Source organism: Mercurialis annua, linkage group LG3 (genome assembly GCF_937616625.2).
Source record: "Mercurialis annua linkage group LG3, ddMerAnnu1.2, whole genome shotgun sequence".
Lineage (NCBI taxonomy): Eukaryota > Viridiplantae > Streptophyta > Magnoliopsida > Malpighiales > Euphorbiaceae > Mercurialis > Mercurialis annua.
This window is the reverse complement of record NC_065572.1, coordinates 1,789,352-1,813,140: the sequence shown is the minus strand read 5'-3', so window position 1 is coordinate 1,813,140 and position 23,789 is coordinate 1,789,352. Positions and strand designations below refer to the sequence as shown.

The following is a 23,789-nucleotide window of genomic DNA, read 5'->3' as shown; positions in this document are numbered from 1 at the left end:
AAAAATGACATTTTGATAGTTTTAAAAAGACTCAATCATATAAATTGGTATTTTAAATGATTTGGAGCTGATATTAGGTGTTTTACATAAAAATATTCTTCTATTGTTTGCAGGCAGTTACAAGATGTAATGTATGTTTTAATTAAACGGGACAAAATAAGTATCTTGTTAGTTCATATGAGTTTTTAAATTAAGTTTATATGAAAACTAAATTGAGATTTTTGTACTTTTAAAATCAGACTGAATACAAAAAACATATTAAAAATGCGTATAATAACTTAATAAGTTGGTCATTCCCTAATTACATGTTTAAGTATGCTACTGACCGACTCCAACACTTAAATCAGTACGTTAGGAGATGAAAAGGAGAAGAAGAAAAAAATATTAAAAGAACAAAGATAATGTGCTTAAAAAAATAGCTTAATACATAATTTGATTCCTGAACTTGTACCCTTTTACCCATCTAACCTTTAAATTTAACGTCTCACCTATAGAACTCTAAACTTGCTAAATAATCTGATTTGACCCCTGAACTTGATAAATACGTAAATATTGAACCCTTCTGTGTCCATTTGTCACTTGAAACATTTTAGAAGAAATTGTACACGGAGGGGTTCAATGTTTACGTATTTATCAAGTTCAGGGGTCAAATCAGTGTATTTAACAAATTCAGAGGTTTGATAGGTGAGACGTTAAATTTATAGGTTAGATGGATAAAATGGTACAAATTAAAGGGTCAAACTATGTATTCAACCCTTAAAAAATGGCCACACCCACATGCATATGCACACATGCGCTATGCGGATGCACATGTCCTTTTAGAAGATAATTATATTGTTAAGCTTTTTAGCTCGAGTTTACGTTTTTTGTTTAGGACTGAAAATCATTTATTAGAGTTTTTTTATTGCTTTATTACGAGCTAGATCTTATTTAAATTATGGCTAGATTCTTATTTGGCGTTTTGATATTCTCGTACGAGATATAATATTGTTTTTTATCTTGAGTTGAACCTAACTCATATATTAAGTAATTTTTTTTAAAAAATTGATACCTCAATGTAATACCCCAAAATATTTAAGTATTTAATTGGACCACGTGTCCAGTTTTGAGTCGCCAGAGTGACGATAACGGAAAGTCTTCCGATAAAAATAAGATAAATAAGTTTTAGTAGATCGGCTTTGAAAGAGATTATAGCAAAGACTTAACATTATATTTCAATTCTAAAGTTGGAATTGAAATTAGAAAAGAAAAATGTCAAGAAAAGCTCGAAATGAGGTACAGGGACTAAAGTGGTAATTTAGCCACTATGACTTAAAATGGAAATTATTTCGCCAAGGTCCGCGAAATGTTTTATAGTACATGTGGTAAAAGTTTCGGGTCAATCGGAGACCTTTTAAAATTTGGACGCGGATACGTTTTGGGCTAAATTGTAACTTTTGAAAAGTTCAAGGACCAAAATGTAAATTAGCCAAGTTAGTCTCAAGAATAGAAATTCTAAGATTATTGACGGAAAATAATAATTTTGGGTTAGTATTATTTATTTGAATATAAATAATACATAAGTAATTAAGTTAAAAGGATAATTTAACCGTTAGGTTAAATTAGAAAGCTTAAAAGAGAATTGGTTGGAGTTAAAGAAATGAAGGATCAAAGTGGCTAATTAGCCATGATATATTAAGGAAACCAAATGAATTAAGAAAAGAAGAAGAAGGAGCAGAAGGTTACAGAAGAAGGAAATGGCGATCGTTACGTTCCGTCGCCGTTTCACCGTTTCTCGTCCAAATCGCGAGTTCTTTATATCGATTCGTCCAGAATTCGATTCTCTATCATCGTTAAGCTTTAAATCGAGGTAAGCTTGACGTTTTTATTGTGAGAATTAGTAAATTAGGGTTATTTCGTTTAAACGAATTAAACGAATTGTAATCGCGTTTCTATACTCGTTTTTGGTGAGATTTAGATTGGATTATATGTTAAAATGAAGCGTAAGCATGTCGGGAGTGTCGGAAAGCGGCACAGCGCCCGGAAAATGACTTTTCTGGGGGCTGTCAAGGGTGTGCGTTCGCACACATTGAGTGTGCGATCGCACACTCCTTGAATTTTGGGGTGTGCGTTCGCACACTCATTGTGTGCGTTCGCACACTACCCAAATGTTGCCAGATTCAGAAACCCTACGGCCAGTTTATAGATTTGCCTCTTAGGAACGCCTCTGTCCAATTTTATCTCGATCCAACGGTTCAATTGGGAGATATCGTCGTTTTACTAAACAGTGTCAGTGCGCAGGCAGCACCTGCGCATTGTCCTGAAAACTACTTGAAACTTCATCGGAATGAAACTAAACCCTAAAGTTTGAAGGTATCATACGTATTGGAATACGATTAAGAGATATAACAAGTATCTCGACTAAGTATTAGAATACGATTAAGGTTAAAAGTCGTATTTGAACTACGATTATATTAATCTAAGTTTATAACTTAGGGTTTTGATATTGAGCCTACGTTTATGGATTAAACGAACAGGTAACTCGACTAAGTAACTGACGTATCGACGAGCTACCAAGCCATTGGGCCGGAGTGGTTACGTGATTGGACAATGCATGGAGCTTACGCTTGCGGGATTATAATAATGCAGTTTTGGATAGCGGTCACTGTGAGTGGCAAATTTACTTTCGTGTATTATTAGTATAAAAGTTATTTTCTTATATTATGAGTATTGTTATTAAATATCTCGTGTCTATATGATTTGCTCGTATAAGCTGTTTTGTTTGATAGATTTGATTATATGAATGTTGTTGTATTCGTTATTTTGGAGATAAGTGTCTATGTGCGGTCCGAAGAGACCAACTACCTATTGGGTGTCAATAGGCTACATGATCATTGGTGAGTCAGTCTAGAGTACCTGACTTTATGATTAAGAGTTAATATATATTTATGCATAATATGTTATGAATTCGATACGAGAGTGAACTCGGCTACGGTGTAGTCTGGAAGTCCCCGTATCTAGTGGGCTGGGCCCACCAGTGGCTGGGCCACCAGTGAGTTGGACTCACACTTTATGATTTCGATACGAGTGAGCACTCGGCTACAGTGTAGTCTGGAAGTCCCCGTATTTAGTGAGTTGGACTCACATTTTTAAAATTAATAATGTTTGCTTATATCATAAATTTATATATGTATTAAGCGTATAACGCTATATTTTGATAATACTATAAGTAACTTGCAAACTCACTCAGTATTTTCCCAAATACTGACCCCTCACTCTGATGTTTGCAGGTGAGCAGAGTCGGATCAGACAAACCATCTCCATTGTGCCAGAAGTCATTGGACTTGCACAAGCATGAGTTCCTAGAGCTGCAGTAGTCAGTAGATGTCAGTATTAGATAAACATTTGGATTTCAAATAGTTAGTTTTGAATGTAAACTGTAATATGATATTTTAATATCTTCAATTATATTATGTAAAAGAGTTTTCTAAAAAGGTTTATATATGATATTATAATTTTAAATGCAAAAAAAAATTAATAGTGATTTTAGGCTTGCTACGGGTTTCGGAGCTACCACTCCCATTCCCTAGCGCCGGTCTCGCCTCAATAATTTGGGTCGTGACACTCAAATAAGTTTATCATATTGATTTAGTGAGTTATAGGGATTCGATCACTATTCTTGAAATAAATTGTTATCAAGTTTGATTTTTAATTTTACTCAAAGAAAATAATAAACATATATTAATTTAAAAAATATAGAAAATATTAATTTTAGGAATTAATTTAGGAGAAATTATAATATTGCACATTTTAATCATTTTGAACACATTAAATAACATTTTTAGAAATTGAAAATCAAATTGAAGGAGATTTTTTTTAAAAATAAAACCAAATTAATTATTTTGTTCAGTTAAGGTGTTTTGATCGGTAAGTCTGCCTTCTGAGCCGGTGAGTAAGACCTGCAAAATAGGGTAGAAGCTAACCGGACGGTGGTTGTCCGATTAACTCTCCGATGCTAAAGTCAGTTTTGAGTTTTGAGCAGCGTTTTGTGTACATGAATGTAATTGTGATTCTAGGCATACCTCGTGCTCCTTTTATAGTAGTCAAATATACCTTGTAGAGTCATAGTAGGTAAGTGAATCCTACTTTGTAGGGATTCGCCTGATTTGTCGAGATCTACCTTAATCTGATAAGAGTCCTATTCAGGAACGTCTTCCTAAATAGTCTTATCTTCCTAAGGTAGAGCTTATCCTTCCATATTTGGTGTTTGTGTCCGAATAGGAAAACACTTTCATTCTTGGTTGTCTACCCGAATCCCGGACCTAACGCGCTTTGAGCGGATCATGTGGGATTCAGTCTTTATTGGCATATCACCGAATCTCAGGGGATTCGGTATCTGTTGGTATATCACCGAATCTCAGGGGATTCAGTATCTCCTTCATATCTTCGGACCTTTGTGGGGAGTCCGGTATCACCTGAGATCGGATCTCCTGTGACTCGGCTCCATTCTATTTACTGTAGGATTCGGTATCCATCATGTACTTTTAAATGTATACCTCTTCCGTCTAAAATTGATAAGTGTTGGTACAAAAATTGAATTTGAAAATATAAGAAAAAGAAAAGTGCTAAGTGAGAGTAAAGAGAGTATTGTGGAAATCCCATGAGCCGCAAAACGTCTTAAAGAGAGCGACACAGTCCGCGACTCAGCCAGAAACATTGTTTGGTAATTTCGTTCCATTTCATAAACTGTTCTAACAATAAGTCATTTTTTGGTAGATATATTAGAAAATATTAAATATTAAAAAATTGATAGAAATAATGTGATATTTAAATAAATTATCTTACTTTATCTAAATAATTTTAAGTTTTTATATCAATTTATTTAATTGTTTCAAAAAGTTAACGTAATTATAGTTTTGTGGAGTTCTCATAAAAACACAAATTTATTGGCCCACCAACAAGAATTCGGTGGAAAGACTTAAAAGGCAGCGCGTAAACTCCACATTCACCACACTGCGCCTCATAAAAATCAAAGACACGCTAATTAAAGCAAGAGGACTGACTATCTTACAATGCCATAATGATACGCAATGTGCGCACTGCACCATACGCTAGCAACACTACAGTGACGCGCCTTTTTAAGGAAGAGATGAGGCGCGAATTAAAAAAATAAAAAGATGAGGTGGGCCCCAGCTTGACGGGACACTTCTCCATTATGTGTTCCTTATAAAGAGCTTTAAAAAGGTTGTAAATATCATGATAAGTTGTTGCGATATTTTGAACTTTTATTGCACAGATTAAATAGTGAGAGACGCAGAGATACTGACAAAATGATGGGGCGTCTGGAACCACCCAATGTTGGTATGTAGATTTGAATATAATTTTTTCAAATTCAAACTAATTCGAGTCTGATTTTATTAATCAAATATAATAAATAATTTATTATTTCAAAAAATAATTAGTATATTTATAGTTTATAATTAAAAATATTAAAATCATTTATATTATTAAACTTAAAATATACTAAAATGCTGATTAAAAATAATCAATTTTATTTTATTTTTTTAATTTTCATACAGATATAATTTAGTTTATTTTCATGAAACAGAAAAAGTAATATATTTATTTTTATTATAAATATTATGATATATATTCAATAAATATAGTATATATATTTTTAGTTAAGGATATTTAAAATATAAATTTATTATAAATAAATTTTAATTTATTTTATTTATATAAATTATTCATTATTATCTTAAATTATCCATCACTTTGAATAAATTTAAATTTTTGTCAAATGCTTCGCAGCACGCTATATTTCAGCTTATGAATTTAAGAAATGATTAATATTATCAACTAGTCATGCCATATTTCAGCTTCTAACCACTAAAAAACCTACCAGTTTTCAAAAATCCCAAGAATTTGTCACGGTCCTTAAGCACACGCGTAAGTGTAGCGCGTGGAACAAACGAAATCTCAACTTCCAAACCATCAGATATAGCGAGATATAAAACGAGCACGTAACTAACGATACGATAAAATGAGATATTAAAAAAAGCGAAAACGACAGTATCGTAGAAGGGGGGACCGACTGGACGTGTGTACCGAATATTCACTAAATTTGAATTTGTGGTTTCGAATCCGCTGCAACGTCTTATATACGTATCACTTATCACAGTGATAAGCACTGTATTCGCTATGTGATAAGAACAATAACTTATCTATAAGCGGAGCTTCTTATCACAGATAGGTCAGTATATAGGAGGACCTCTCTGTACAAATGCATCGAAGATAGCGAGAAGTCTCTCTTTTTTCGCTACTTTTTTATTTTTTGTTTCTCTTTCTTGTTTATCTTCCACACTTCAAAGCAGCCTTTGAAAACCCTAGAACTCCTCGAATTTCGTGCCTTTTGTTCTTCAGCAGCTTAATTTTGACTAGAATTAGCTCAGATTTATGCTAATTAGAGATGAATTTCCTGTTTTGAATTTAAATCAGCTCTATAATTTTAATTTAATCGTGTCGTGAGTTTTTGGTTTCTGGATCGGTTTTGTTTCGAGCTTTAAAAGGATAAAACGATGTCGTCTTTGAGCAGAGAATTAGTATTTCTCATACTTCAGTTTCTTGAAGAGGAGAAATTCATGGAGTCCGTGCACAAGTAAGGCGTTTTTTTTTTCTCTTTTCAGTTATATGCGTTACTATTTATTGTTTTTGTTCTAATATAGAAGTTTAATAAGTTTTAATTAGTTTTTTTTTATTTGTATATCTGATGAAATGAATAAGATGTTGTATGTAGAGTTAAAATTAGTTTTAGTTAATTGCATGAGTTTTGTTCAATAGAAGTGATTGCATTTGAGGAAATTGAGGTGTTTATTTATTGCGCTCGAGCGAAACGAAAACGTTCGGTTTTGACTCTTAAATTCTGTTTTATTCATTATGTTAAGTATGGAAAGAATGTAAACTGTAAAATTCGGTATCATTTCTATGTTTGATTGATGCGTTAGTACAATTTCAAGTAAGATTGTGCCGAATTAACATGTTATGATGGTGCGATAAGTGTACAGAGCAATTATTACTACGTAACTGAACTACGAGAGCCCAAATTAAGCCATATGGTTCAGTTCTAGTGGTTAAGTGTGGGGTTTGTCATCTGTCGGGTTTCAAGTTTAAGATTTAAAGCTTATAGCATAAGTTATTTAAGATGTCAATTTATTGGAATGTTTTGCTAATATTTTTTTGTGTGTAGACTTGAGAAGGACTCGGGGTTTTACTTCAACATGAAGTACTTTGAGGAAAAAGTCCAGGCTGGAGAATGGGAAGAAGTTGAAAAATACTTATCAGGATTTACTAAAGTTGACGATAACAGATACTCCATGAAAATATTCTTTGAAATAAGGAAACAGAAATATCTTGAAGCACTTGATCGGTTTGTTGAATCTGCACTTGTTTCTATGATACTACAATTTGTTTCTGCCTGGTTTGGAAGAGTGTGGTTATATTATCTTTGGTTACTTGTTGCAGACAGGATAAGGCGAAGGCTGTTGAAATTTTGGTGGGTGATTTAAAAGTTTTTTCAACATTTAATGAGGAATTATACAAGGAGATCACTCAACTCTTAACTCTTACCAATTTCAGGTAATTATCTCTCATGGCAAGTTAATATTTGATTTCTAGCCAGGTGGAACATGATTATTATTTCACTTTTTAATCAGTATAGTTTCCGGGAGAATATGGAGAACAGAAATATTGGACACTAAAATCTGAGTATTGGATGACGAAATGGAAACCTTAACTATGCTAAGCTTGATTGTAATTGTTAGAAAATTGTTTCTCTTCTGAAAACTGAAAAGCCAATTTGCCAAAACCATTCTACTTTCTTTTTATCTTCCCTACATTTCTCATACTACCAATGAGGCTAAGTTGTGCTAGATATGGATTGGATTCATGTCATTGTTCACTTCAGTTTTGTGAGTTTATGAATTTAATGAATTGCTTAATTTGTTAAAACATGTTTTACTCTATCTTTGTTATGAAAACAGAGAAAATGAGCAGCTATCCAAATATGGGGATACTAAAACAGCTCGAAGCATAATGTTGATAGAGCTCAAGAAACTCATAGAAGCAAATCCTCTTTTCCGTGATAAGCTTGCGTTTCCTACTCTAAAATCATCTAGATTGAGGACTCTAATTAATCAAAGGTAAAGTTGACATTGGATGCATTACTTTAGGATATTGTTTCTTTGGTAATCGCATCCCGGGGCAAATTTTTTGGAAAGCCTGCATATTCCATATTCCATATGCCGCTATCTCAGTTTTTATTACTTGGTCTTTTCAGTTTAAACTGGCAGCACCAGTTATGCAAGAACCCGAGACCAAACCCGGACATTAAGACCCTATTCATAGACCATACATGCTCTCCTTCAAATGGTCCTCTTGCTCCTACACCTGTCAACCTACCAATTGCAGCCGTTACGAAGCCTTCTGCTTATCCATCTTTAGGGGCACATGGCGTACGTACACCTTATTTTTTAGTATTGCAGGAAGCAATTCTGGTTCCAGTTTTATGACTATTGGACATTCTCTTTTCAATTTTGTGTAGCCCTTTCCACCCTCTGCAGCTGCTGCTGCTAATGCTGGTGCCTTAGCTGGTTGGATGGCAAATGCTTCTGCTTCTTCATCTGTTCAAGCAGCTGTTGTCACTGCATCCTCCATGCCAGTTCCACAAAATCAAGGTTTGCAAAATTTAATGCAGTTCAAGCTGCCAGCTGAAGCATTAATTAAGAAGTTGACTTTTGTTTAGTAAAATTGTTTGTTACTCTCCAGTTTCAGTCTTGAAACGGCCAAGAACACCACCAACCGCCCCGGGTATGGTTGATTATCAGAGTCCTGACCATGAACAACTAATGAAACGCCTGCGACCTGCCCAGTCTATTGAGGAGGTAACTACCTATTGGTATTTTTCCACTAATAATCTTAGAATTTGATACCATTTCTTTGGTTGATGTCTTTGAGCTGTTCAAAGGTCTGCATCTTTTTTTTGGGGCCCATACTTAAAATTTGTCCGTCTTTCTTCACTTAATTTTTTGAAGGTTACATATCCGACATCTCGGCAACAGGCCTCTTGGTCTCTGGATGACCTGCCAAGGATGGTTGCTTTAACCATGCATCAAGGTTCAGCTGTCACAAGCATGGATTTTCATCCTTCTCGTCAAACTTTACTTCTTGGTATGATGATTCATGATTATCCTTTCGGGCTTTGTTTCTGCTTTGCTTTTCCTCTCTGATAAATGGTATCTTTGGGCCAGTTGGTTCTGCTAATGGTGAAGTTACACTATGGGAATTAATGCAACGAGAGAGGTTGGTTTCAAAGCCCTTTAAGGTTTGGGAAATGACAGCCTGTTCGTTGCAGTTTCAGGTTCAGTGTTACTACTTACCAGTTGCCATACTCATTTGTGATATCATATAAATATGACTTTGTTGTAAAATGGTATCTCTTACATTTCATTGGACGCATCTGTTTCACTGCTTTTGAATTTGAAACAATACTTGTTTTGAGTCATCATTCATGGAATTGTCTTACAGGCTTCCTTTGTCAAAGATGCACCAGTTTCTGTCAACCGCGTTACTTGGAGTCCTGATGGAAATCTTGTGGGTATGTGTTCTTTCAAATAAATTAGCAATTTAAGGTGCTATATTTTAGTATCTTACTTTGTTTCCCATTACAGGGGCTGCCTTTAATAAGCATTTGATACACTTGTATGGCTATTCTGGGTCAAGTGATCTACGCCAACAATTAGAGGTGAGCTTGTATCTGCTTTTCATGTCTGGCTATATATGTAACTGCAATATTAGCATTTCTTCCTTTTTATAATAGATTGATGCCCATGGTGGAGGTGTTAATGACTTGGCTTTTGCTCATCCAAACAAACAACTGTGTGTAGTGACCTGTGGAGATGATAAGCTAATAAAGGTAAGAGATTAAGTTTCATGAATTGATTAACTATATAGAGCTACAACCTTAACTAATGTGAGACGCGAAACAGGTGTGGGATTTGGGGGGACGGAAAATGTTCAATTTTGAAGGCCACGAGGCTCCGGTTTATTCTATATGTCCTCACCACAAAGAAAGTATCCAGGTATGATGTGTGAAAGAAATGAATGGGCTGGTCTGTTGTTTCCTTGTACTTTCACTGTCTAAGGTGCAACATGTAAATTTGATATGGGACTGGATTATCTATAACCGTCTTCTATGCCATTTGGTCAATTTCCCCTGCTGCCACGGATGTCTTTAAGACCATCAGAAACTGCTATCCAAATCTTGTTTGTCATGTCATGTCTATTCAAGCTCTTCCAGCTTATGTGGGTTAACTTATTTCTCCCATTAGGCTTTTGATTTCGTAATGTCAGTTAACATTGCTAAATGATTTGTATTGGCGAAGACATTTTTCTCAATGGTATTAACTTTTCTAGTCGTCAACTTCCAGTTCATATTCTCAACTGCTATCGATGGAAAAATAAAGGCCTGGCTCTATGATAATATGGGATCTAGAGTTGATTATGATGCTCCAGGTCACTGGTGCACTACAATGCTTTACAGTGCTGATGGTAGTAGGTGAGATCATTAAATTGTAAAATTATATTCAATGATTCATCTTTCTTTACTGTTGAATTAGTTCAATCCCTTTTTTGTTGTCCCCCTTCAAGTTGTTTAACAAATTTTGTTATTTCTGCTTTGCTTTCCGCATTCAGATTGTTCTCTTGCGGAACGAGTAAAGAAGGAGATTCTTTCTTAGTTGAATGGAACGAAAGTGAAGGAGCAATAAAGAGACATTATTCTGGATTTAGAAAGAAATCAACAGCAGGTGTAGTGCAGTTCGATACCACACAAAACCACTTTTTGGCTGCAGGTGAAGATGGACAAATAAAGTATTGGGATATGGATAATACCAATGTACTTACCAGCATTGATGCAGATGGTGGACTGCCGGTAAGCTACTTGTTTGTTGTTTATAGCTCTTTGGGGGATACATATGTTTTCGAAATTTTGTTGCTTAACCATAGCAATTGTTTCAGAGCCATCCTCGCCTCAGATTCAATAAGGAAGGAAATTTACTTGCTGTTACTACCGCAGACAGTGGATTCAAGATAATTGCAAATGCTGCTGGTCTCAGAGCATTGAGAGTAGTAGAAACTCCAGGTTTTGAAGCATTGAGATTGCCTATTGAATCAGCTGCTATCAAGGTTACATTAGTTTCTTTTGTTTCATGTTCTTACTCTGAGAGAAGTGTTTGGGAGCCAAATGTTTAAGAATCTTTAGGACCTCTGAACAGGTTTCTGGTGCTTCTGGTGTTACAAATATTAATCCAGTCAATTTGAAAGTGGAAAGGAGCTCCCCTGTCAGGCCCTCTCCTCTTCTTGTAAGCCAGCTACTGGATTTTGATTTATTCTGTCTTTTTTTTCTGGAGTACACTGGCAATAGTGAATTTATTACTCCCTCCACAAAATTGTTCCAATTTAATTGACGTTCTCAAGTTTCAATGCACTTAAACAACTTTTGTCCATCATACCCTTATTTATTACTCACTTTTTTTAGAAATAAATAAAGCTAATAAATGAATGAGTGAGTTATTATGAAGATAGTATAGTATTTTAAACACATATTAATAACTCTTCTTAATCTTTCTGTATAGTCTTTGACCGTCATATAATGTGGAATGGAGGGAGTATCAGTTTCTTGATTTCCGAAACTCTAAGAAAGCATCATCAGTTGTGTGATGGTGAATGTGTGTCTAATCAAAGCATGGCTGAGAAAAATGTCTCATCTCAATGTTAGAGAAAAAGTATTTAGCTACATCTAATAGAAAAAACTGTGCAATTAATACATGTGATATGGACATAGATCCTTTATATAGAGTGAACAAAGTCAGCCCTCTGTTCACCTTGCCCTGTTTATGCTCTTGGCATCTTGCATTCTTGCTGCTTAAGAAATAATTTTTTTGTAGTTGCTTGTGAATCACTGCAATCTAAGGATTAATATAGCTGTTTTGGCTTTCTTGTGCAAGAATGGAGTTGATCCCATGAGTAGAAGCATGGAAAAACCTAGAACTTTGGAAGATGCAGTTGATAAACCAAAGCCATGGCAGTTAGCTGAAATTGTGGATCCTGGCGATTGCCGACTAGTTACCTTACCCGACAGCACAGATACTTCCAGCAAGGTTTTATTAAGTTCCATTTCGAATTTTGTTACGTGCCTTTGTATCTCTCTATAGTGCTACAATCACATCAATTATATCCAGGTTGTTAGACTTCTATATACAAACTCTGGTGTTGGAGTTTTGGCACTGGGGTCAAATGGTATTCAGAAGCTCTGGAAGTGGACACGCAACGATCAGAATCCAAGTGGAAAGGTAATATCTTGTTTAGAACAGCTCATGTGATGTGATGATATCGTGTTTCTATCCCCTCCCCTCCCCACTCCTCTTCTAGGAGTGAGTGAACGAATCCGTATTGAAAAGGCCAAAATTGTATTTCATCCAAATTGGATCGAAAACCAAACTTCATAAAAGTGAAAACTAAACGAACCAAATTTTGTTGGTCAATTCAGTTGGTTTGATTTATTTACCATAATTTAGATATTATTGGAGATAGTTTATTTAAAAATGAAATAAGTGGTTTATTCATTTTATTTGTTAACTGAGTTTTTCAACCACAAAACTGAGCCTAGCCAAAATATTACCTAAAATCGGATCAAATTAGACAAATAAACCAGATTCTATAGGGTTAGACCAAAATGAAGCGGTTTGGTTCTGTTGCTTCTTTGATTCAGCCAAAAATTTGCTCATCCTACCCATTCTTCTATTCAATTGTTTCTGCATTTTTTCTCCTTATTCAAATTTCTACATTGCTGAATAGAGTTCTAAAATCGTCGTTGTTTACAGGCCACTGCCAGCGCCGTTCCACAGCATTGGCAACCAAACAGTGGTCTTCTTATGGCCAATGATGTTGCAGGTGTTAACCTTGAAGAAGCAGTCCCGTGCATTGCACTTTCAAAGAATGATTCATATGTAATGTCAGCTGCGGGAGGAAAGGTTTCACTGTTTAACATGATGACATTCAAGGTAGATGTAAAATACGCAATCTTTAAGTTTTACTATTTTAATTGCCGTTTTAACATGATGACATTCAAGGTAGATATAAAATGGACACCGCAATTGTTCACTATTTTAATTGTCAATTTTTAAGTGTTGACAAAGAATTCTTGGTCTGCAGGTTATGACAACATTCATGTCTCCTCCTCCTGCCTCAACCTTCCTAGCATTCCATCCTCAGGATAATAATATCATAGCCATTGGAATGGAGGATTCAACTATCCACATTTATAATGTTAGAGTTGATGAGGTGATTGTTTGCCTAACATATTTTCAAATTTCTCCCAAGAATTTCTCCACCTTTAGAACTTGAACTTATGTCTCTTCTTTGTTTTCCTAGGTTAAATCTAAACTGAAGGGTCATCATAAGAGAATAACTGGTTTAGCCTTTTCCACCAATCTTAATATTTTGGTTTCATCAGGTGCGGATGCTCAAGTAAGTGGATTGGTGTTATTATGCCGTCTCATTCTTCTTTTTTTTTTTACTAAAATTAGCTCAATTACAAAATTTGGCTCTCAATTAATGCCTAACAAAAAGGTGTTTGTGTGCGACTATTTTGTTGCAGCTTTGTGTCTGGAGTATCGACACATGGGAGAAAAGGAAATCATTTACTATTCAAATTCCAGCAGGAAAGGCACCTACAGGCGACACCCGAGCACAGTTCCACTCCGATCAGACCCGCTTACTTGTGGTTCACGAGTCTCAGTTAGCAGTATATGATGCATCCAAGATGGATCGCATTAGGCAGGTAGGAGGCTGATATAAATATTTCGACATTCATTGGCTTTTAGAAGTTCTTGGTGACCTTTGTAATATACATTTGTTTCGTTTCAGTGGGTACCGCAAGATACACTGTCTGCACCTTTATCTTATGCGGCATACTCCTGCAATAGCCAATTAATTTTTGCTACTTTTTGCGATGGCAACGTTGGGGTGTTCGATGCTGATAGCCTGAGACTAAGGTGTCGTATTGCTCCGTCAACATACTTATCTCAGGCAGTCCTTAATGGGTATGTGGTCTTCAGCCGACTAATCCGAGTTATCGCCACATCTTTTCTGTTTTAATATTCTCCTAGGTTTCATTTGTTTTCTATGCTGCAATTTTTATGGGTGCATTATTTTGCAGAAGCCAATCTGTTTACCCTCTTGTTGTGGCTACTCATCCTCATGAACCCAACCAATTAGCCGTAGGATTAACAGACGGATCCGTAAAGGTGATGGAACCTGCAGAATCAGAGGGTAAATGGGGAACAAGTCCGCCTGTGGATAATGGAATGCTGAATGGCCGGACGACATCGTCGTCTACGACAAGTAACCATACACCAGATCAGTTACAGAGATGAAATTAATTGTGTGCTGCTTAGGTTGCATCTGTAATTTACAGGCATAGAATTTAGGTTCCTAATCCCTAAATGTCCCTTATCAAAGGTAAGTGTGGACATGAATGGTAGATATATATAAATATTTATACTCATTCTTGTATACTAATGTCTAGTTAGCAGTAGTCTCTGTTTTTTTTCTTCCTCCTTGAGTGATATGCTCTTTTAAAACAGTAAATTGTATTGATAATTTGTTGCTCCTTCAAATAAAACTCAATTCTGATTGTGATTACCTTGTCCCACCTCTTCTCTTTTTCGTTTGTGCTGGGGTGTATTTGAATCAGAGTTGAAACAGTGTCAAGGTCGGGTTCTATTCGATTCAAAACTTTAAAGCTTGAAACTCGATTCGAACTCTTATCGTATTTCATTTTAAAAGCTTGAACTCAATAGAATAATTGAGATTCAAGCTCTATTTATTATCTATTAAGTAAATTAATTGAAACACGATTGGACTCGCAAGCTTATCGAGTTGAGTATATTGATATTCGAACTCGACACAATAATTAATCCAATAGCTCGAACTTATTCAGTCAATTTTGAGTATTTCTCAAGTCAAATCTGAGTAGTTCATGAGTTGGCTCAACTCAGTTATAGTCCTACCCTATGATCAAATTTGCTGACACTCTAACTTGGTTTGATTTTTTTGGATCGTTAAATCAACCGTACTGGCTTGTTTGTTTTAGAAAGTTGACATCCTTGTAAATTTGGCTTGCTATTGAAAAAAGTAAATTTTGGGTCAGATCCCTACCCAAGGCCAATGGCACAATTCAAGTTTATGATTAGCATATGCTTCAGAAGTGGAAACTGCGGAATTTAAAATTGAACACAAAGAACATAACTGAAAAAAGAAAGAAAAAAACTCCAATTCCTTAAGAACTAATGAAGATCAGAAATAATATCGGGTAACAAAAACCCATCTCCATCATACTCAAGAGTACCAGAATGACTCAATGGCCTACACTTCCCACCCATCAAAATCCTCTTCTTACACAGCTCAATTCCTCCATCACGCCCCTCAGAATTTCTCAAACCCTCGCACCTTATCAGCGACGCATTTTCATCACCATCACCGTCACCATCATCCCTTATGGATCTTCTTCTGCTGCTTCCCATCTTCGTCAATGAATGAGCCATTTTCAATCTCTGCCTCGTCGTCATTATTCTCGACGGAACTCTCGGCAGACTACGAGCCATTATATCACCAATTCTACCATCTGAGTTCGAACTGTTTTGACCTGTGAAACTGTTTAAACCAGCGCTAAAATTACTATTCACATCAAATTTCTTCACGTTCCCCCCTCCCATGCAGTTGAAACTGTAGCTTTTCTTGTGGAAGAATCTCGTTACAGACTTGTTTTTCTTCTTTTGCTCGTCCTTCTCAATCTGCACACGTCTCTTAACTGATTCTGAACTCTTCTTATTATCTCCATTTGTCTCACCATATTCAATTCTTTTCAAGATTTTTGAGTGATGAACATCTTTAGGTAAAGATTTTTTGGTAGGGTTTAAGACACTTGATAAGATCAAGCTGGCCCTTCGTAGAATAACCCATTTGGATTTCTTGTCTTTGGAGAGATCACTGTTCATGATTAATGGGTTATCTTCAAAATGGTGATGAGTTTGGATTTACTATAAAGTGGAGTTTGAAATGCGAGGGAACTGACTAAGAACGTGGAGTGATGAGTCCTATATTTGTGGAAGTCTTTCTTGAATTAATGGTATTTTTAGAGATATGTAGTGATTAGAGGGTTAAATTGGTAATACGGATGAGGTTTATAAGGATAGAAGATCAGGTTGATTGAAATTTGAAACTAATCTAACTATCGTTAGTTTCTTTTGATCCATATCTAAAATAATGATAAACGTGGTCCCTGAACTTTGGACATGGATCATTTAATCCAATTTGTATCCTTTTAAGCAACTAACTCCTAAACTCATTTTAGATTAAATTATTCCATAATTATATTTCTGAAATGCGTTTAGTACAAACACTATATGCTGGAAGGTGAAGGATGCGAGAAAAAAATTAGAGAGCTCTTTAGTTGTTACGATAAAATTATTCTAAACTTAATATTTGCAATGAAAATCAAAATCATGGGCAATCTAATCTAAGTTTTGGAGTTAATTGCTTAAAAAGGTAAAAATTAGATTAAATAATTTAGTGTCTTAAGTTCAAGCACCGCGTTGACTCTTTGTTTATATTAAAATATAAATTAAAAATAAATAATTATTTTAAATTGTTTTTTAATAAGAATATATCAATTTAACTCTTTAGGGTAGAGATAAAATATAAAAATTCAAAATATGATATAATTAAACTTTTTCATAAGTTATGCTATAAATAAAAAAAAATTCATTTACTAATAAATTAGACCATTATAAATGTATAAGATTGATGTTGGGCTGGCTAAAGGAGGCCCATTATATTCTCTTTCCCTAACCTATTCCAGTTTTCCTAACCCTAAATACAGCAGCGCCGCACCTTCTTCTTATTCTTCCTCTTCATCTGATTTTTGGACTCCGATTGCTAAAAAAAGGTAAAAAAAAAGCACGCCTTTTCCAAATTTAAATTAATCTATTTTATATTCTAGTGTTATCGTATATATAATTCGGTTTTTAATCTGTTTGTTGTCGTTTTTAGATTTGGTTAACGTTTGTGTTACCGAGATGGCGACCTTCGCCAAACCGGAAAACGCTCTTAAGCGAGCTGAAGGTGAGCTATAATCAGTTTCTCTTACAATTCTATTACTTAGATTTTAATGAAAATCTCACTGTTCTACGGTTTTGTTCCAGTTTTCTGGTAATTGGATTTAACAAATTGATTTCAGCATGGAGAGTTCGTAATTGCAAGATTTGAGTTTAATTGAATGATTTTAGTCAATTTTTGTGTTTGGAGAGCTGAAGTTGCTAGAATTTAGGAAGAAAAACGTAAAATTATTGCTAGATTTGAGTTTAATTGAATGATTTTAGTCCATTCTAGTGTTTAAAGAGCTCAAGTTGCTAGAATTTAGGAATCAGATTTTTTTTATATGTTTTACTATAATTCTATGGAATGAATTATACAGGGTTTGTTCTGAATATTGCATCTGATTTACATACTTTAGGTAGTTTTTTTATTTAAGCTGTTGCCATTAGACGTCATTCATCTGATTGTGAGTCTGATTTGTTTCTTTGTTTTGTGGTTTTAGAATTGATAAATGTGGGGCAGAAACAAGATGCTTTACAAGCGCTGCATGATCTGATTACTTCAAAAAGGTACCGAGCATGGCAAAAGACACTTGAAAAGATCATGTTCAAATATGTCGAGCTTTGTGTTGAAATGCGTAGAGGGAGGTTTGCAAAGGATGGTTTAATACAGTATCGTATAGTGTGCCAACAAGTTAATGTAAATTCGTTGGAGGAGGTGATTAAGCATTTTATGCACCTTTCTACTGAAAAAGCTGAACATGCTCGGAGTCTTTCACAAGAATTAGAAGAAGCTCTTGATGTTGATGATCTAGAAGCAGATAAGAGGCCGGAAGATCTGATGCTCAGTTATGTCAGTGGAGAGAAGGGAAAAGATAGGTCGGACAGAGAACTTGTTACTCCTTGGTTCAAGTTCTTGTGGGAAACTTATAGAACCGTGCTGGAAATATTGCGAAACAATTCAAAGTTGGAAGCACTATATGCGGTACGTTTTGCTTTAAACATAAAACATTTTGATTAACAATACATTTTCTCTTGATTAGACTCTGGCTATGATCGATAATGATGACTCTGTACAAACTAGAATTTCTTCTCCAATAAAATCAGAAAATGGAACTTAACATGCAAGTTATTGTCTGCAGATGACAGCACATAGAGCTTTTCAATTCTGTAAGCAGTATAAACGGACTACGGAATTTAGGCGGTTGTGTGAGATCATCAGAAATCATTTAGCAAATCTCAACAAATATAGAGATCAAAGGGACCGGCCTGATCTGTCAGCCCCAGAGAGCTTGCAGCTGTATCTTGATACAAGATTAGAGCAGTTGAAAATTGCCACAGAGTTGGAACTCTGGCAGGTATGCTGATTTCTCATATGTCAACATAGCAATCAAATCTTCGTTTTCCACTCTAAAGATCTTCAAATCTTCATTTTCTACCCTAAAGAAGGTGTAGGCTACTCTTTTCTGACTGGATGTTGAAATATTCATTTGTTCAGGAAGCTTTTCGGTCCATTGAAGATATCCATGGACTAATGTGCATGGTTAAAAAGTCTCCAAAGCCATCACTGATGGTTGTGTATTATGCTAAGCTGACAGAAATTTTCTGGATCTCATCAAGTCATCTTTACCATGCTTATGCATGGTCCAAACTTTTTACTCTTCAGAAAAGCTTCAATAAAAACTTAAGCCAGAAGGATTTACAATTGATAGCCTCATCTGTTGTCTTGGCTGCACTAGCAGTGCCTCCCTACAACCACACACGTGGGGCATCCCATTTAGAACTTGAAAATGAAAAAGAACGCAACTTGAGGATGGCCAATCTTATTGGGTTCAACTTAGACCCAAAACCTGAGAGTAGAGAAGTGGTAATGTCATTTTTTTTCTTTTAGCTAGCAGTAACCTCTTCAAGTGTTTTAAATTTTTTGATTATAAAGATTTATTTTCATGTGTTTTTGTTTACAGCTATCAAGGTCAGCCCTTCTGTCAGAACTGGTATGTTCAAGCAGCTTTATTTGCTCACATATTATCTTTTTTATGCCTTATTTTCACTTGATAGTTGATATAGGCTGTCCTTACAGGAATCCTTCATTTTGAGTTTTTTTAGGATATTTTTAAAGTTGAAAGCTGAGTGATCTTGGCTGTGTTCAAACACTGCTATAATATCATTCTTTTAAATAGTGCAAAACTGCAAATCCTTGCATTCAACCATAAAAATGAAAGATATTGATACACAATTTACTGTTCAAGATGGTTTTAGCATTCACATTCAGCCATAATAATGAAAGATGCTGATGCATAATTTACTGTTTAAAATGATTTTAGTATTCATGTCATGCTCATATGAAATGTGCGAATGTCATGCCATGTTCGTTTAATTTTTTTAATGGTTGTTTCTTTTAGGTTTCCAAGGGTGTATTGAGCTGTGCTATGCCAGAAGTAAAGGATCTATACCATCTTTTGGAACATGAATTTCTTCCATTGAATCTCACAGCTAAGATACAGCCATTATTATCCAAAATTTCAAAACTTGGAGGGAAAATTGCTTCAGCTTCCTCCGTGCCAGAAGTGCAGTTATCTCAGTATGTACCAGCCCTTGAAAAGCTTGCTACCCTGAGATTGCTCCAACAGGTTTGTGATTTCTTTACTTCCTGCTGCCATTTGTCCTATTCTCTTTTTTTATTTATCATGTATGCCTGTACATGCTTTTTCAGGTGTCTCAAGTGTATCAGACAATGAAAATCGAAAGTTTGTCTCAGATGATTCCCTTTTTTGAGTTTTCTGTTGTGGAGAAGATTTCTGTTGATGCTGTGAAGCACAATTTCATAGCCATGAAAGTTGATCACGTGAAGAATGCCATATTGTTTGGTAATTTGGTATGTTTCATTTTGTATACTTGTTCTTTTATGTTATGTTTTGGTAGAGAAAAAATAAGGTTGAATTTACTTAGAATTAGAGAAAAATAATTTACAAATTCTATTTGGGCCAGCTTTTCTCCAGGCTGGACAGAGACTGATTGGAAATTATTTTTATTTATTCACTAAATACAAATTTCAAAACTGTATTAACTCATCTTCGTTATCCATTTTCAATATTTTTCCAATTAATCAAGATGAAGAAATAGTTGCTCCATCCTGTCACTGTCATACACACTTTTTACTTTGTGATCTTCTGTATTTACGTTTCTGGTTGTGTTAGTATCACTTGCTTATCTCTCTCGCCCAGTGTACTATTTTCCTTTCTTTCTGAAAAAAGACCCACCACACATTGTGCTGGCTTATGTTGGTCTATTATTTTCCTCCATTTAGTCTGTCCAGCCTTTATTTCCATGTTTTAATGGAACTGTGAACTGAATTTTGATTGCTTTTTGTGTGGTTCACTTTTTCAAGGATCTTGAATCGGATGAACTGCGAGATCATCTTGCAAAATTTGCCGAGTCTTTAAATAAAGCAAGGACCATGATATATCCTCCAGTAAAGAAATCATCAAAATTAGGTGATATTTTACCTGGACTAGGGGATATTGTGGATAAGGAACATAAGCGTCTTCTTGCTCGTAAGACAATTATTGAGAAGAGGAAGGAAGAACAAGAACGTCAACTATTGGAAATGGTATGCGCATTTGGATTACTAAGCATGCTGTTTGATTATTTATTATGGTTTGTAATCTTATGGAAAACTGAATTTTAAGGAACGAGAGGAGTCGTCAAGGAGGCTGCAGCAACAGAAGAAAAGAGAAGAGGCAGAGCAGAAGAGGCTTGCTTCTGAACTTGAGCAACGGAAGAACCAAAGGATCCTTCAAGAAATAGAGCAGCGAGAACTCGAAGAAGCACAGGCTTTGCTAGAGGATGTTGACAAGCGGAGTAAAAGGAAGGGTGGAAAGAAGCCAATCATAGAAGGAGTGGGTTTAATGTCTAATTTCATGTTTTTGTGATTGTAACTAGATGGTTGTTCCTAAACTGACACGTCTATGCTTGTATAGGAGAAGGTGACAAAGCAAACTATAATGGAAAGGGCCTTGAGCGAGCAGCTCCGGGAGAGGCAGGAGATGGAAAAGAAATTACAAAAGTTGGCTAAAACAATGGACTTTTTGGAAAGAGCTAAACGAGAAGAGGCAGCTCCACTGATAGAAGCAGCTTTCCAACGGCGATTAGTAGAAGAGACGGCCCTTCATGAACGTGAGCAGCAGGTACTTAAATTAGTTTTTGTTATATTTATATTCCTGCTGAGCCTTATTTTTGTTATTCATGTGAATGTTGAGTTTTTCTCTATCCTTGGCAGCTTAAAAAGTGCTCTGTTCTAGTTATTGTATTTGGATGTTATAGATTACCTTACAAACTTTATCAGATTCCTTGCTTTTAATATTGTAATTATCACCAATCTTGCAGCTAGAGACTGAACTGAGCAGACAGCGTCATGATGGGGACCTCAAAGAGAAGAATAGACTGTCTCGAATGCTCGACAACAAGGTCAGTTTATAATTTGTGGTGTGGTTGTTTTGAGGGTTCACTATCAGCACCTAGAATGAATTTTGTTGCATTTTTTCCTTAGATGATTTTCCAAGAAAAAGTGGTCGGTCATAGGAAAGTTGAATTTGACCGCCTGAAAGCAGAGAGGTCAGAGAGAATAAATCAGATCATTCATGCTCGAAAGCAAGAGAGAGAGGTCATGAGAAAGAAAATTTATTATGTGAAGTGTGAAGAGGAGAGACTGAGAAAGCTACATGAAGAGGAGGAAGCCCGTAAGCATGAAGGTAATAGACAATACGCAATAAGCTCCCTTAAGAGTTCATATTATTTCCTATTTAGTTTTTTTTTTTTGCCGGAATTTCCTATTTAGTTTGCTGAATCATTTTTTTGGGGTAAAAGTTATTGCTGAAGCAAAATTCCTCAATTTTTAGGCACCTTTTCTTGTTATATTTTTTTGTACTCCTTAATTGTAGTGGCTTTTTTAGGATGCAGTAGGTTGTGAATTGCGTCATCTCATTGTCATTTTTGAAATGCAGAAGCTGAGAGACAAAGGAAAGTAGAAGCAGAACGCAGGGCAAAATTAGATGAAATTGCTGAGAAACAGAGGCAAAGAGAAAGAGAAATAGAAGAGAAGAGGAGATTAACTGATGCGTCTTCTAGGCCTTTAGATCTTCCTGCTGTGTCCCGTCCAGAGCTAGGAGCATCTGCTCCTGCTGCTGCAGCTGCAGCTGCAGTGGGTGCAGCTGCTCCAGCTGCTGGGAAATATGTGCCTAGACATCGTCGGGACAAAGAAACCCCAGCCCAGGCTCCTCCTGAGGCTGATAGGTGGGGCAGTGGGGGTTCCAGGCAGGCTCCTTCAGAACCAGGACGGTGGAGTGGTGGTGGTGCTAGGCAAGCACCTGCAGCTGATGGAGACCGCTGGGGCAGTAGGCAGCCTCCTCCTGACACTGACCGCTGGGCCAGCGGCACAAGGACTGAAGATCCAAACCCACCTGGTGATAAATGGCGCGGTGGCAGCACTAAGTCCACTACTTGGTCATCATCTAGGGCCCGGGAACGTTGAGATTACTTGAAGATATGTGAGAATTTTGATTTATTGTGCTCTGGACTGTATGGTTTCTTGGTGATAAAGTGAAAATACCTTGAGAGGGAACCCTAGGAATAATAGCTGTTTCTAATTTTGAGACCTGCCATTAAGAAGCGGTTTCCTTGTTTTTTCTTTTTTCTTTCTTGGTACAAGTTTCTACTATTGTTCGTTGTAATTTGGATCTCTAAGAATTGGACGTTTTGAAGAGTTATTTGTTCTTTTGAACTTTAAACAGTTATGTCCTTTTCTCGATACAGTGAAGGTTTTTTTGGTGTCTAGGTTTAGATGTTAGCTTCTTCTACAGCATTTTTATTAGATGTTAACTTCAACACAGGAAGTTGTATTCTTTTAGCAGTTTGCAGATGAATGAGCAATAATAATACCTGTAAGTGATCTAAATCAACAATATTTAAACTGAAATTTGAGATTGCTAACTTTTAAACTTATAGTAATGTGGTGCGAGGTTGGTGAAATAAACAATATTTTGGACTGATGCTCGGTGTCCACTGCGAGGTCTGAAGAGACATATCCTTACAAACCATCATCCTTTTATTGGATCTCTTTATTTAGTTATTAATTAATCTCCCTTGTAACACATACAGCGATCTATTTTATGTGCCAATTTTCAAAAAGTTGCCTGAGAAAATTCAATTCTAGCAACTACCATTTTTTCCTGATATTCGGAGAGCGAGAAAAATTGTACTCACGACAGTTTGCCGCACAGCCTTATATCGTTTGAGCTATAGTTCAATGGTAACTGCCACTGTTCATGGTGATTATTTTTTCCCCTTCCTGCAACATCATAGATCACTGTTAGTGTTAGGTCAGTTGGGTCACAGTACATTAGGTTTTTAATATGAATTAAGAGGCGTCATCCATGATGACACAAATCAAAAATTAAATGTCCAAATTCCCTAGAGAGCATAAAAATATTTCTTGTTTAACCCTCTAATTTTTTAAGTAAGCAAAGCAATTATGGGATGACAAATGCCCTACCCTTTTAATACCATGATTGTACTATCATAGTATATAGGATTCACAAA

General features: G+C 35.7%; 3 protein-coding genes across 3 annotated transcripts; 2 read left to right on the top strand and 1 right to left on the bottom strand.

Annotated features, from left to right (window-relative positions):
- Positions 1-6,266: 6,266 nt before the first annotated feature.
- On the top strand, positions 6,267-14,739 carry LOC126671995 (topless-related protein 3). Its single transcript, XM_050365867.2, has 25 exons — positions 6,267-6,637; positions 7,226-7,405; positions 7,501-7,614; positions 8,019-8,177; positions 8,315-8,489; positions 8,579-8,711; positions 8,803-8,918; positions 9,069-9,204; positions 9,285-9,394; positions 9,562-9,631; positions 9,705-9,778; positions 9,854-9,949; positions 10,023-10,115; positions 10,464-10,591; positions 10,729-10,966; positions 11,053-11,220; positions 11,310-11,396; positions 12,042-12,194; positions 12,276-12,386; positions 12,918-13,097; positions 13,249-13,377; positions 13,468-13,563; positions 13,694-13,876; positions 13,963-14,138; positions 14,255-14,739. The coding sequence occupies exons 1-25, from the start codon at positions 6,558-6,560 to the stop codon at positions 14,469-14,471; spliced, it is 3,402 nt and encodes a 1,133-aa protein (XP_050221824.1). The 5' UTR covers positions 6,267-6,557; the 3' UTR covers positions 14,472-14,739.
- Positions 14,740-15,358: 619 nt separating this feature from the next.
- On the bottom strand, positions 15,359-16,268 carry LOC126674823 (uncharacterized). The gene has a single exon (XM_050369345.2). It carries the CDS (start codon positions 16,092-16,094, stop codon positions 15,384-15,386), a length of 711 nt encoding a protein of 236 aa, XP_050225302.1. The 5' UTR covers positions 16,095-16,268; the 3' UTR covers positions 15,359-15,383.
- A 667-nt stretch (positions 16,269-16,935) lies between these two features.
- LOC126671373 (eukaryotic translation initiation factor 3 subunit A) lies at positions 16,936-23,000 on the top strand. Its single transcript, XM_050365142.2, has 14 exons — positions 16,936-17,044; positions 17,149-17,220; positions 17,696-18,177; positions 18,335-18,550; positions 18,691-19,059; positions 19,157-19,186; positions 19,595-19,822; positions 19,906-20,067; positions 20,581-20,802; positions 20,882-21,091; positions 21,173-21,379; positions 21,579-21,659; positions 21,742-21,943; positions 22,196-23,000. The coding sequence occupies exons 2-14, from the start codon at positions 17,175-17,177 to the stop codon at positions 22,720-22,722; spliced, it is 2,982 nt and encodes a 993-aa protein (XP_050221099.1). The 5' UTR covers positions 16,936-17,044; positions 17,149-17,174; the 3' UTR covers positions 22,723-23,000.
- The last annotated feature ends 789 nt before the right edge of the window (positions 23,001-23,789 follow it).